This window comes from Sinohyriopsis cumingii, chromosome 15 (genome assembly GCF_028554795.1).
Source record: "Sinohyriopsis cumingii isolate HCF-2022 chromosome 15, ASM2855479v2, whole genome shotgun sequence".
Lineage (NCBI taxonomy): Eukaryota > Metazoa > Mollusca > Bivalvia > Unionida > Unionidae > Sinohyriopsis > Sinohyriopsis cumingii.
Genome location: NC_142975.1, coordinates 234,210 through 249,881, shown reverse-complemented (window position 1 = coordinate 249,881; position 15,672 = coordinate 234,210). Strand labels below are relative to the sequence as shown.

Genomic DNA, 15,672 nt, shown 5'->3' with positions numbered 1-15,672 from the left:
GACCCCAAAAAAACACATTTACTTCTATTAATAATAACCCAGATAATAACCCCTACACATAGATAATATTTTAGCTATGTATTAGTCGTTTATAGACTTAGATACAGAGTTTTAAAAAACCAATAATTCAGGTCAAGTAGAAAATAAAATTGATTTTAGACAAGGGTTAGTCCAACAGTTACTGTTACATTGCAATAGCATATAATGAAATAAATTTTAAAAATACCCATAACAAACTAAGTAAAGGTATTTAACAGGACTATCAAGCCATGTTCTTGCAGGTGTGTGTGTGTGTGTGTGTGTGTGTGTGTGTGTGAGAGAGAGAGAGAGAGAGAGAGAGAGAGAGAGACTACAAGCTGGAATTTAGATCTTGTTCAAATTTGTTTTCTTCTGGATTATTTCCCTTTAATAGTAAAGACAAGGATGGGCAGCCGCCATCTTCCCTACGCATACCGGCAAACATTTCTCCCCAAGAGACTATTGTTGATTTCACATTTCTTTCCCGGTTTAATCGAAAGAGTATTCCACACTATTGCAGCTAGTGTTGTGCACTGAACAATTTAATCGCTTCTATTGCTAAATGTCACCATGGAAACGATGCATCACGTCAAGACAGATCGGTGAATGAAAGTTTACATTTGCATGAGATTGCTCTCATCTGATTGGCTTGAACAATAATAGGCTATTCGTACTTGGAAGTAGACTGGTCGAAGTGGAGCGAATTTCCGCTTACCCTTTTCGGTTATGAGACTACTCATCATTTTGGCCGTGGCATTAGAGGAATAGACTGATAGATACATTCAGTATACGACAGTAGCTATCAACGTCTCCTGTGCTCATTGTATGTAACACAGGAAACTGAAAGCAAAAATGTTTGTAAGGAGAATCATTTGGAAGCAAAGATGACGTATGTCCTTCCTTTGGGTTTAATATAAAGAGTACGATCAAGAAACAAACGCAACACAATCTATCGTCAAGATCCTGAGATCGCCTGATCATGAGGGGTTGTGGTAGATAGTCAATTATCGTGGAGGTAAGCAAGTTGACTAATTGTAAGTCTAATTTCATGTATCATGTCTACTTACTGCATAAAAGACCACTGAATAAAGAAAACGATGTAGCATATTAAATCTTTTAAACAGACATGGCAAAAACGACAGCAAGAGAAGGGCAGAAAGTTCAACTTCATCACGAATTCCAGCCAATTAAAAAATCTCAATCCAGATGAGACAGATTATCTTCTGGGTAAGTTAATCTGCTTTATATGTATTTGTATACAATTATTTGGTTATAAATTGTATTCAAAGTCAAAATATGCACTGACTGTACTTAGATTTCCAAAACGTATATACACAGGTCAAATGCTATATTAATGGGCTACTACAAAACAAGCAAGACATGCTATTTGTATGGGTAAATATTTTAAAATAATTATTTCTTTATCTCTGTGTGATAACACATTATGAAATTTGCTTTTGATATTACATATAGACAACAGCACGTGTCATTGTTTTGCCTGAAAGTCTGCAACGTTTGATCGGATGTGACGAAATTAGAAAAGAAAATGTGTGAAACTGTTACTGGTGATTTATGCCATGGTTTGTTGTTGTTGTTGTAGGGTTTAACGCCATTTTTCAGCACAAGATAGGCTATACATGGCGGCCAGTATTAAAGGTGGAGGAAGAACCCAGGAAATCCCGGGAAAGAACCACCGACCTCCATGGTTTGATAAATTATCAATTTTATACTGCACGCATGCGAATACTTCAAGTAAATTCCGGTTTAAAATGTGCAGTCTGTGTCGGATGCTATTTATACTCCTTAATGTAAATTAAGGCCAAATAGATGTAGTTAAGGTAAACAAATGTTCATGTATGTTTCCTTTAGAATCGTAATATGGCGGCAAATATAGAAAATAATTACGCTAGATTAGAACTGTACAAGGCCTGTTACCGGGGCCCTGGTTATGTGCGTTGCAATATGTGACATATGTCATTCATTGTGTGTTGGCCAACATTCATCACCAAACTGGTTTTGATATTTGTCGCAATATACTTCGGAATGATTCTTAGAGATACATAACGGGACTGTATTGTTGTATCTTATGCAGGGCTCTTCGCATATGATCATATGGCATATGAAATTGATCGAACTGATAAGGAACCATCTTTAACCGAAATGACAGACAAAGCAATCAGAATACTCCGCAAGAACCCAAAAGGATATTTTCTTCTTGTAGAAGGTATTTGCTACTCTGTTAGTAGTGAAAGGGGTCACCCTAGCGACAATGGGAATTAGCATTACAGAGACCCCTGGGTCACTCTAGCGACAATGGAAATTTAACATGGAGAAAAATCGTGGGTCACTCTAGCGACAAGGGGAATTAACATGGGAAAAAACCCTGGGTCACTCTAGCGACAAGGGAAATTGAACATGGGATTTTTTTTTTTAAAATTTTTTTTAAAAAAAATTTTTTTAAAAAAGGGGTAGGCAATTCAAAGACTATCTCTTTTCGAGAAATATGGCTGGCCCTGAAAAGGGCCTTTGGGTTTTTTCTTCTTCTTTTAACTTCTTAACTTCTTCCACCATCCTCTTATTTTGTCCATCATTCCTTTCTTCTTTTTCTTTTCTGTTTCCGGCAACCAGTCCGGGTGGCCCATGGCCCGGAACTTCTCTTGGATTTTCATCCAGTTTGTGTTCAGTTTTTCGAATTCATCCCTTTTTTTTCTATTTTCTTCTTCTTTTCTTTCCTTTAACCACTTTTCTTTGATCTTCTTGACCTCTTCGGTCAGCACATTCCTCATTAGTTCTTCAGCTTTCTTAAGTTTTTCTAACCCCCACTTCGCGAAACACCAATCTGTCCATTCTACAATGTCTTCTAGAAAGCACCTTGCACTCGTCACATGATCTATCGCTTCTTTTAACTTACCCACTTTGACATACGGTGGGTTAATTAAACCTCTGATTCTCTTCTCATCCTGTATCATTTCTTTTACAATATTTACGGATAAGTGGAGGCTGGTTACTTGTCTTGAGACGAAGTCTTTTGTCACTGCATACCTCCATTCCTGTTCAACCCTTTCTACTACACTCAATCCATCTACCATCCAATACCAACTTCCCATAAGATCGTTGTATAAAGCTGAAGCTGCTGGCATCTTCTTGTTTGCTTATTCCGTAGAATGGGTTCCAATGGCCAACACTGTTAGTTTTATACTCAAAGCGCGAACGTGAAGGAAAACATCCCCTAAAAACATAAAATTGATCTTACCTAGATCATGACCCAACAACGCGCGTACGTGAAGGAAAACATCCCCCTACTTTCTCATTTCATTTAATAAAACCCTAACTTTATTCTTCACATACGCTAAGAAACCCATAATCTACTATTCACACAAACATACCTTAGCTCTTACAAACACAAACACACAAACACACAAACTCATACCCTCACATTTTTTAATAAAGAGTTAGTGTTTATATTCACACTACTCTACCTACACACATTGGCAAATCGATCGTTATTTCTTTTCTAGACTATTGGGTAGCCCTGAAAAGGGCTGTTTTTTTAAACTCCAGATGCACCTATCTAATGGTGGCACCTTCCAGGCCTGGCGCCGCACACGCATCTTCTTCCCCAGTCTTCTTTCACCTTTCTTCTGGGGAGCGCAGAGGGAGGATGATTCGCTTCAGCACCCCAATCCTCTGTTTCAGGAATATTAAACGACATCATCTCTTCTCTTTTCTTTTCCTCCTCTTCCCTCTGTCTTTTCTCCTCTTCTTCCTTCTTTATTCTTGCTTCTTCTACTATAGCCTCCGCTGATAGTTCGTTTACTATCCGCCTGGCATATTCCAGGTGCATCTGGAGTTCTAACAGTTTCACTATTCTGCTAGTCATTTTTCTGGCTGTGTTGATCAATCAACAAGGGTAGCTGGACTGCCGAACGAGTTTCAATTTATACTGAAAGCGCGGACGTGAAGGAAAACATCCCCTAATAACATAAAATTCATCTTACCTAGATCATGACCAAAAAAAAACAACAACGCGCGGACCTAAAAGAAACACTCGCTCACTTTTTTATGCTACCCATCACTTCAATAGACTATCCACATACGCAAAGCAATCCAATCTAACCCCAAATATACACCTCAAACAGCCCAAAAAAAACCACAAACATCATTTTAATCTACTATCCACACCAACTTACTTTAGCTCTTACAAACACAAACACACCAACACATACCCTCACATTTTTAAAAAGAGTTAGTGTTTATTTTCACACTACTCTACCTACACACACATTGGCAAATCGATCGTTATTTCTTTTCTAGAGTATTGGGTAGCCCTGAAAAGGGCTGTTTTTTTGTTTTGCTATGGCATTCTTTTTTAGTTTCTAAGAATGCGATGTCCTCTGAGGATAGACTTTCTGGCGATAGGTCTGCTTCTTCGGAAAGAGAAGAAGAACTCTTTGGTGTCGATACGACAATCGACAAAGCCTCTGTCAGGTTCAGGTTGCTGCTGCTGTTGTTGCTGTTGTTGCTGCTGTTGCTGCTGTCTCTGAAGTCTGTACTTCTCCGTCCATTCTTCTTTTTCCCTGTTCACTTCTTCTCTGAAGAGCTCTTCTATCAGGTCTTCAGTGATTTTTAACATTCTCACATTCTCTATTTCTTCTGGCTTCGGTATCAGACTGTGTCTGACCCTATGCAAATTCACGTAGGCTTCGTTGAGCTTGGCTAGTTTGGAGCACATCTTCTTAGGAGGATGAGTCGACAATGGATGGTTAGACTGGAAACAACCCCGGTTCTTATAGTGAAAGCGCGGACGTGAAGGAAAACATCCCCACACGGTTTTCTATTCGCAACGTTCAGTGATTGTCATGAGAGGGATAGTAAGAAATGAAAGAGCATCAATTCAACATTCTTATAGCTAAACAAAAGACAAAAGCATTTTTTCAAAACACAACATTTTTTATTCAAAAATCACTTAACACTAAACAACAACTCTAACATTTTTAACAATAATCCAACACTATAACATCAAACCATATTTTTTCAAATCACTAACATTTTTTTCTCAATCTACTTTAAACAGGGCTGACAACGTTGTGAATGAAATTGTGATTTCCACTGTTGGAAATCATTAGGCCATTGATGGACACTACGTTTCCTAGCTTGAGACAAAAGATAAGCATAATGGTCACAAAACCATCGATCTACTTTCACATCGTTTCTAGCAGAAGAACGAGGATCAAAATGAGTCACTAAATGTTCTAAGGAATAGCCCAGGCTGCGATGATGCAGAAAATACACGCAGTACTGTCCACACACCAAGGAATCTGTGCCTTGTAATTTCACGTTATTGAATCGGGTGGTTTGAGCATTTCTTCTCATAAAGTCGATGATATCGTCTTCCAAAGGGGGCAATCCGTACGAATCGAAATATTCCACACATCCTTCTTGAGGAAAGTAGACGGCTACCCAGTGGGTTCCTGGGAGATGACTTTCGTCCGTGTTGATCACGTAAGCTTGATGGTCTTTAGGTTTGCGATGAGGGAGTTCATCTTTAGCACAGACGACAGGATTCCAAGAAGCCGTATACGAACTGTGGTTCAAAAGGTAATAAAGTTCCCAGGTATCCATTGATTTGTGTTTTTTTTCTTCTTCACAGGTAATAATAAGTCATCAATTCGATCCTGACTTTTTGCTTGAAAATGTCTGACGAATAAACGGTGATTCGTTCTGTTTCCTCACTCTGATTTAGGAGAGCTTCGATACGATGGATCTCTTGAGTGGTTAATGGTGGACAAGAATGTTCACGCAAGTCTTTATACCACTGGTGCAACACGTCTTTGTTCGAGATGAGACTCCAAGCTTCGTCCAGATACTCGTCCAATTTTTCTTCTTGACTCAACATCAGGCATTTATCGTGTTGAATTTGACTGGGATGATCGTTTTGACATCCATAACAATTTTGCTTGATCAATTCCGTCATTTTGTCGACCAAGTGTTTGGCAAAACAGGAGACTAAATGGGCTTCTTGTTCTGGCCATCTTGACTTCATCATGATCACTTCTTCTTCCACAGTCTCCTCACATTTCATGTCCAAAGTTTCTCCACTTTGTAAAGAGGGAGAACAGTCTTCCATGGCTTCTAATAATCCAGAATGACTTCTCTCAAACTGTTGATTTCTATGGTATTATCGAATTCTGCATACAGGATGACGTTCACCGTTTCATCAGGGATTCGGTTTGCAAATTGAATTTCCACACGAATCTGGCCAGATTTTATAGGGTGGAAATGTCCCTCGTCGCTGCCTTGGTCTGGAGTGAAATCGAAAGCCCACAAAGTGTAGCCTCCTGCATAATCCTCGTACGTAATACCGTGACTGGTATTGGTTCCTAACTGACCCGTGGCTTCGTACAGGGACAAGTACGATCTCAAGTAATTCTTCTTGGTAAAGTCAGGTTCGAAAGGTCGGGTACACAAGGTCTTGCCATCGCGACTCACTTCGATCTTGGACACGCCAAAGTGTTGAAAGTTGAAAGGATTTTTACCCAAATCTCCGTTGAAGGCTGTATTTTCGACGATACCAACGATCAAACGTTTGGGTAGCTGTCCTTGAAACAGATGATCTTCGATCATGGATCGTTGTCCCTTGGGAATGGTGAAGGTTTTCACTTCCACGCGTCGGATCGGATACTTAGCGGTCGTTCTGCTCAACGTCTGACTGATGTCGTTACCCACTTTAGGTAACACTTCTACGCGTCGTACGTAGAGCCTGGCTTCCTCGATGACAGTTTTGCAAGGAGTTTTACCTATCAAATGGAAAGCGGTACTGCTACGATTCAGTCTCAGGCGGACATTCACCCCATTCATCAAATACTTCTCTTGCAACCACATGTCCAAATGCAAACGATCCATCAGTTCTAAACTATCTCCACTTTTGATTCTGTTTCTTCGTTCTATAAATCCATCATTTGTTGATTTAGTTTTATCCTTTGTATCAATTTCGAATTCTTCAAACTGACCTGCTTCGTCAGCTTCCCATAGCACACAGGCATTGAGATGAGTGTTCTTGGCATCTATTCCGTACGTCAAGAGATTTTCCAGGTACGCTCGATAAGGGTAAGTATCCATGCTGCTGCTGACCAGTTTGTTGTTCAAGTACAAGTCCACTCCGCTAAACAAGGAATGCATGAAATTGTTGACGGGAGCTATTACCTCATCGCCATCTAGGGTCGAATTGTCCTCATCGACAACTTTGACTTTCAAGTACAAGTAACTGCTATTCAGATCGATGTAATCTTCGGGCTGTCCTTTGATTTCAAACTCGATGGGAGCTGAGGCTGTCAATGAGGAGACGGGATGAAATTCCACCCATTGGGATTCTTGCATCGTCATCATGGTGGGGGGCATGGCAAACAGATCCAGTTCCGTCTTGGAACAAGCGCAAGATTCTCGGTGCATCATTTTTTTGTCTCTTTTCTCAATAATCGAAAACGTCTAAGTCTCGAACGGTTCTTCTTTTCTTGGCCTTTCTCGCTTGAAGTCTGGTGAAAGGGTGTTTTCTTCGTCGTCGTCTTTTTCTGCCTTGTCCTTGCTGAATGCCTGATTCGGTAGCGTGCAGGGCATTTATAGGTGTGTCTCGTCGGCCCAAAATGTCTTTGCCCGTTTGCAGCAAGACATTTTTGCCTGCCCTCATGAAGGCTTCTTTAGGGTTTTGTTTGTCGATGATGACATTTTGGAGAAATTCTTTGCCTTGCGTCAGTGCCGCATCTTTCAAAGCGTGCAATCCGCGTGTCACCATCGGTTTCAACACTGGGGCCACCGAACGAAAGGCCGATTTTAACATGTCTCCTAAACCGTGTCCTCGCTGTCGAGCAACCCCTTGGTACACTGGATACATGACTTACTTACGAGTCGTGAGAGAACCGTTTTCGAAAATGGAGTTTCACCGTGACTTTTCCTTTGGTGAATGGAATATTTTGTCCCAAATCTCCTTTTATAGCAATGTTGACCGTGTCCAAATACGACTTGCTGACGGGCAAATAGTGAGGATGGACAAATTCGCGGTGGACGTGGTAAGTGTTTCCACCTTCCTGGTCACTGACCGTGGTATTATCCACTTTGAAAGGAATGACACGCAGTAACGGTACAGAGGTGTGTCCCACCACGTTATACTCCACCACATCGGAGTACACGAACATTAAATTCAGTCCTTGATTCAGTTCTATAGGGAATCTAAAAAACTTGTAAAATTCCGTATTGCTGTTGATCTTCGGATTAAAATTTGGAGCCATGTTTGTGTCTCCACCTAAAATATCAAACAAGTCACGATTGAAACTGATGGACATCGTTTGGGTATCCTGAAATTTCATCAGTAAGCGACGAGCCACTTTATGGTACTCCAGGGTGACACTTTTTTTGGTTCTGTTCAGGGCTTTGGCAAAGGCGAACTCGAACCTGTCCGCAATAGTGTCCACCAAATGTTGGCCGCTAAAATAAAACCCTGGTGGAATTTTCACGGTGTAGATTTTGAAGGCTGGATTGCTGGTGGATGTTGTTGTGATCCCTGAAAACCCGATGTCAGTCATGGCTTCTTGTAATTGTTGGTTCAGGATTTCGACCTCAAAAAAGTTTTGAGTTTCAGTGATGTTTTTGATTTGTGTAGGGTGAATCATTTCTACTAAAGCCACTTCCCAATGGGCTTCGTGATCTAAGGGGATGGCTTGAGGTAATTTGGCCGTGTAACAGCACAACGTGTTATTGGGAAACACCTCCATGGAACTGTCACTGGGTAAGGTTAAGTAAAATTGGTTTTGGTGACTCATAATTCCAGAGTTCTGTGGCTGTCCGAGGGGTTATTAATGGATGTCAGAGGCGTGTCTCCGCCCAAAATAGGGTTCTGATTGTGGTTGTTGTTGGAGTGGTGACTGGCACTGGACACAACGTTCCCGTTCGAGGAGAATTTCAGGGAGGGATTGGGAAGCAGGTAACCGATGCAACTGCTCAATAAAATGGTCCACAATTGTTTGTCTCCTTGTTGCAAACTCAAATTGGCAATGGCTGCCCCGATGACACAATACACCACGAAGATTTGGCAGAAAAAGACGATTTGCGTTTTAGGCACACGTTCTCCACACCACACCCACAAGGGTTGTTTTTGTAAATCTTGCACAGAAGAACTAGGGGAAGAAGGACTGATTGACGTAGTTGCGTCTGCTGCTGTGTGAAAGGGCATGATGGTCACTTCTTCTTTTTATAGTCGATGACTTGAGAAGCGTCGATCCAAGAATCGAAACTGGGTGGATATCCTTTCCAACGTACTTTGACTTCTTTGACACGTCGTTTGCCCACTTTACGGGTTCTGCGTTCGAGAATGCTTTCGATTTCGTACACGTCGTCTTCTTTTTTGGTGACACGTTGTAACTCGGGCAAATAAAACGTTCCTTTGAGTACTTCTCCGTTCATGTCTTCCAATTTATAGACGGCAGGATGACGGCCATGCACTCGTCCAGTGACGCGAAACAATTCGGTCGTCCAGTTAGGTAAGTAACCTTTGTCGAAAGTGCGTTTGGTTTTGCCAATGCGCACCCAATCTCCTACGGTCAACTCTCCACTTTTCTCGGGGACAGCCCTCGTCGGGGACGTACCGAACAGGCGCTCGAACACCAGCACTTCGTTGTCGGGAGTCACGTCTTGCGGGGCACGTCCGATGCTTCGATGGTAAGATTGGTTGTACGCTTGCACCAGGTGCGGTAAGATGTCGATGTACTTCAGAGTGTGGTGATGCGTAAAATATTTCCACATGCGTTCTTTCAAAGTACGTTGAAAACGTTCCACGATGCTGGCTTTGGTTTCGGGATTCTCGGTGGTAAAAAAATGAATGTCACGTTTCTTTAATTCTTTTTGGAAAGCTTGGTTCAGAAATTCGGTGCCTTTGTCCGTTTGCCATCGAAGAGGGTGACGGCCACTTTGTTTCAACACTCGTTGCAGGGCTCGCACTAACTCGCTGCTGGATTTGGAAGTCAAGGGCACGACCCAGGCAAATTTGGAAAAGACGTCGATGACACAAAACAGATATTTGTAGCCACGATTGTAGCTGGCCAAATGAGAGACATCGGCTAAATCGGCTTGCCATTGATGATCGATGCCTTCCACTCGGGTGCGACTTCTGGCAAACTTGCGTCGAATGGGTTTGTGCAAAGTGTAGGTAGCTTGTTCTTGTAACCATCGTTGCACTTGAGGTAAACGGAGACTTTTCATTCGCGTTTTGGCAGCACGATACAATTTTTGAACTCCTGCGTAACCTGCAGGATGCGAGGGATCGTAGTAAATGCTAGCTAAGACTTTTTCCATTTTTTTGTGTTGATTGGTGTCTTAATAAGGCACCCACTCTTGGAAGAGGCTACTCTTTTTCTCTTGGGGTATTTTCTTGGATTGCAAGGCTTTGCGTGTGCGACCGGCAATAGGTGTCGAAGAGGAGGATGTCTGAGCAGGGGATATCGGTTCTTGTTTCACTTCTGTCTTCACTTTCTTTTTCTCTTGTGAGGAAGAAGGGGTGGCCATCATCTTTTTAATCCATCCAATTCTGGAGGTAGGTGGTGTTGTTAACTTGCGTACTTTTTCTGGTGGAGTTTGAAACCCTTCTTCTTCTTCTTTTCCTTTTTCTGTCTTGACCACTGGTACCGGTACTGGTACTGGTACTGGTGATGGTGCTGGACTTTTCATCAAGGTCTTAAAATCTTTCAAAGTGGGTAGAGCTGTTTCGTCTAAAGCTTTCTGGTGAAAGAGTTGCAGTCGTTGCAAGAGTTGACCGTACTTTTGCGATTTTTCTGTTTCGGACAAATCTTGGCGATCCATCAAGGATTGCAATTCGTGTTGTAACTGGGACATCTCGCTCAAATGGGGATTGGGAGGTAAATGCGGGGTGCGTTGTTCTTGCCACCGATGGTATTCCATCCATCGTTTGTAAGGCACTAAAGCTAGTTTTCGTCCTTCCATGGGGTTGTCAGGGGTCGATTCTGAGATCTTGGAACTTCCGAGGCCTTTTTATCTTGCTCCCACCAGTCCTCCCAACATGGTTCCCAAGACTCCTTTCAGTATGGGGCCTAACAAGAGAGGTAAAATGCCTCCACGTTGGACCAACATCTTCTTTTTTTGACGAATGGGAATTTTCTTTTGAACCATTTGGCGAAGAACGTGACGATGTTTGCCTAAGCATTGTTTCTGGTGTTTGGACAAAGGGATCGTGCCTTTCAAAACGTTCAAACAACATTCGCACACGGTATCGATGACCTCTTTGGAGGCTGTTTGAATGAGTTTTTTTCGTAGGGGTGAAGAAGCTTTGGACAGGACAGATAACAGGTCCCCATGTTTAGCTAAACGTGGTGGCAGTCCTTTCCTTTTCTTTCCTTGGGGTTTTCTGGAGGGTGACATTTTTTACTTGTGGGTTCCGGGACATTCACCGAACAGACACTAACGTCGATGACTTAACGCACGCCCTTTTATCTTTTTTTTGGGGCTATCGCTTTGTCATAAAGGTGACAATGTTTTTCCCAAAATCGCCGAGGAATCCTCCCCTTTGTTGACGCCTCTTTTTCTTGGAACGACTGTGTCTTTTCTTAGGGTAATGTCGATGCTTGGCTAAGCGCTTTGTCGGATGACGCGTCTGCCTTTGTCTCTTTCTTTTGTGGCTTCTTGGAGGTGACATCTTTTTTACAAGTTCACTGATACCCCGACTTGGTCACAGGCTCTTTTTATACTGGAACGCGTCGCCACTGATTGTCTTTACGTTTTATCAGTTTGAGGACAGGCATGACACGTCGTGCAGGGGTACGCAACGGACTAAATCGAGCCAGTTCTTGCTTGGACAAATCCAGTAAACTTTGTAACATGCCCGATCTTTCTTGGACTTTGATTTTGGGAGAAGGTACTTTGTGAGCAGCAGCCACTGCCACTAAATTGGAGGGTCCTGCCACTGGGGAAGTTCTTTTGGGGGTCATCAACGGAGATGTTCTTGGTGTGATCAACGTCTCCAAGTACTCTTCAGTTCTGGGTGTCATCAACGGAGAAGTGGATGAACGTGAGGATGCCGGAGACGCAGTCACTGACGTGGCAGGTCGTGGTTTGCGAGTGTAAGGTTGCGTCCTGGCCGAAGTGCCTCTCTTGCGACTAGTTTTCTTCTGTGGACTTTTCTTTTTCTGGGGACTTTTTCTCTGTTTCTTTTTCTGGGGGCTTCTTTTCTTTTTCCGGGGTGGTGGTGTCTGGTAAGAGGAGGGTCCTGCCACTGGAGAAGTTATTCTTCTTGGGGACCTGGTCTTTTTCTTTTTCTTCTTGGGGCTTCGTTGGACTTTTGTCTTGGGGATAACTTTGGGGGCATTAGGATCCCATCTTAAGAGTGAGCGAATGATGACCCCTCCTAGAGTACCGCTCCCTCCAGGTTTCAAAATGATTTGTTTTTTGGTTTGAGTGTCGATGCGGGGATCGGCCAGTTGGACCAAAGCGACTTTGTTTCGATCGAAAAAGCGTTGGGTTTGATGAGGAATCTGAATGATTCCTTGGAGTAATTGACGTGCCGTCACCGTGAACCATCGTAAGACTTCTTTGAGACTAGCTTCTAAGACACGGGCTCGTGTTTGTGGATCTTTTTCTCGACTGATGCCATACAAGGCACGAATCAATTTGACGGGAAGATGCGACTGAAGGGACGTCATGTTCACACTGTGTGAGACAGACGAAAAAGGGTCTGAGGTTTTTATAGATTTTTTGATGGGGAGTGAAATGAAGTCGAGGACGGAGACGTGTACAGGACAGGCCCTCCGTCTTGGCACCAGTGGTGAAACAAGTGGGTACGAAATCGCAAATCCTCGGGGGTCGTAGGTTTCAAATCGACGAGTAAATAGGCGTGTGGCGTTTGAGTGGCATCGTCGTACGCCTGAGTCAGCCAAGGCGTTCCTAACTGTTTGGCTAAGACTTGCACTTGCGATTTATCTCGAGGGCTTTTAAACAAGACCACGTAATGCGCATTGAGACTGATGGTGCGATGGGCTTTACTTTGTTGAAACAAATTTTGGGTGATGTAAATGACACTGGCATTACGGTGATGCCCTTTGCGCGTGAACCACAATTTAATTTCTTCTTCGTCTTCTCCTAACATGTCGTCGAAAATGACCAAATGGGTTAGACGGGAGTCAGAGACGATGCCATCGTCTTCTTTAGGAATGCCTTCCACAAACACGATGGAATCGCCTTGACTTTCTCGCAAAAGGCTGTACGCCGATTGCCACTCTTTGTAACACCACACGATCCGTTGAGGGGGCCGATCGATCAAATGATGTTTATGTTCGATCAAACGTTTGACGAATTCGGTTTTGCCTGAACCGCTAGGTCCAGCAATGAGCATGTTAAAGGGATGGCGAAGATACAAAGCCTCCCAACTGGCACGATCTAAGTGTTCGTCGATGACTTTGACAGTAGAGGAAGAGGGAGCAGAGACAGTAGAGGTAGCCATGGTGTCAGAAATGTCACTTGTGACACGAAAACAAACAAGACAAGAGTTTATATACTTTTTCAGAACACGTTTATTGAATGTTTCAAATATGAACACGAAAGACAAAAATACATACAACCCAAATAGTGATGTACAGGAATATAAAACACAGCAAAGCGATCAAAGTGGAATATAAACAAGTGTCTGTACAACATGTTTTGGTTAACCAAGATGTCCTAGGGACAGTGTGTAATGTTCTTACAGTCTCTACATGAGGTATTGTCACACAAGTGTCCTCTCGGAATGACCTTTCAGGAATGTCCATGACAGTCCTGTCCTGAAGCGAGTGGTTGTTCTCGGTGACGGGTTCTTCTGGCACCGTCACTAACACAGGTTGAAAAGTAACTTTTTTCCTTGAACAACTCTTGTGCATACTGGGCCACTTCTTGGGTCCAAGCCTCAAAACCCCCCTTTTTCCAGTCACGAACATCTGTCCAATGAGGGTGTAAGTCACAAGCTACACACACATCGTCATACACGTCTTGGGTAGCTAAAAGTTGACGAATCTTTTTTTCCTGTTGAGGTCGAGAAGTATCCAGATGAAAACGCAAGGCTTTGAACAAAAGGAGTTTTTCGTGACCATTTAAGGCCATGGAGGTGGTAAGTACTGATCGTAAAGAGTCCACAAAGAATCGGCTGGTAAACGAAATCCCAGAAAACAAGTCACTAAGACACACACCACTTGTCGTCCCAAATTGAATGGATACAGTTCTTGTAATAATTGATGGTAATGATCCACGGTTTGAATATGGTCATTGAGTTCCTTCCACGGAATCTGTTGGATGACATGTGACATAAGTCGTGGCATGGCAGCCTGTTTTTATAGTCTCTTTGTTTCGGAAACAATACACGTACTTTCTAGCCAGAGATCTTCGTTCTCCAGTAGGGAATCTAAATCTTGCATACTGTAACCGAAACTTCAGAGTTCGTTTAGAAGTTTCCTCTTCCTCTAAGTAGATTCCACGTAAAATATGTCGGTAATCCTTTACCTTGTCTTCCTCAATGTATTGCTGTAGGTGAATCTCGAAGTAACCAAAATGATCAACACGTGGATCATCGGGGGCTTGGAAGTATTGAACAAGGTCTGACCATTGAAAGAATTTCTGACGAATCAGTTCTCTTATACCATTCAGGTACCAGTGGTTAAAGATCTGGTGACGTAACGGATGCAATTGTTCTTTACGTTTGACTTGTATTTTCACCAGCTCTCGGTAAATGCGTTCTCTCAACTCCACAGGCAAAGCACGAATGTTCTCTAGCAAAGTATCCATGAATAGGTCATACTAAATCCTCTTTGGTCTGACACAAGAAATGTACTCTTTGCACAAACATGGTTTCACTTCAGTGTCGAATTTAAATCGTTGAGTCACTAATCTACACATTACAATTCGTTCAGAAGTTTCCTCTTTCACCAAGTTGACATTGTGTGAAAGATGTTGGTAATTCGTTAACTCTTCCTCTGGAATTCGATGCAATACGTTTACAATGTAGTAGATAGAATCGTCAATACCAAACCATTCCTTTTTATAACCAGGAGGTCGTTGATCAATGTCTGTCCAATGGAACACTTTCAATTGAATCAATCCTTGTATAGCCTTCAGGTACCAGTGGTTCAAACACCGGTGACGTGACGGATGCAATTGTTCTTTACGTTTCACTTGTATTTTGACCAGCTCTCGGTAAATGCGTTCTCTCAACTCCACAGGCAAAGCACCAATGTTCTCTTGTAAAGTATCCATGAACAGATGATTATGGTAAGAAGTTACTTCAATGTCTCGGTCCCACTAAGGGTAAGTAATGACAATTCGGTGACCATCGAGCATGTTCTACGTAGGCCGAATCTTGCGGTTCCCAGTGGTGAAGTGTCACATCGCAACTGAAGCACCTGACTTTATCTCCTTCGCCCAAGTAGAAAAATCCGGCTCTGGCTAATTCTTCGGGGGTCGGTCCTCCCAGATACTTTGGCCATTTTCCTTTGAACGATTGAAGACGATTTTCAAAGTCGCAGTATTCCGACAAACGCACAGGAAAAGAATATTCGTTTTTCACAGGTTCGTTTCGATGAGGGTTGAGTGACATGGGTAGGAGTTTGCTCAGGGCTGGATGACATCCGTAGGGGG

At 42.6% G+C, this 15,672-nt stretch overlaps 1 protein-coding gene across 3 annotated transcripts in view; it reads left to right on the top strand.

The window, feature by feature from the left end:
• Positions 1 to 15,672, top strand: part of LOC149781108 (alkaline phosphatase-like) — a 48,332-nt gene that overhangs the window by 20,721 nt on the left and 11,939 nt on the right. For all 3 annotated transcript variants that reach the window (XM_089935195.1, XM_089935197.1, XM_089935196.1), the window contains 2 exons: positions 1,143 to 1,245; positions 2,111 to 2,242. In XM_089935195.1, coding sequence (XP_089791321.1) covers positions 1,143 to 1,245; positions 2,111 to 2,242 — 235 coding nt within the window. The remainder of the gene's footprint in view (positions 1 to 1,142; positions 1,246 to 2,110; positions 2,243 to 15,672) is intronic.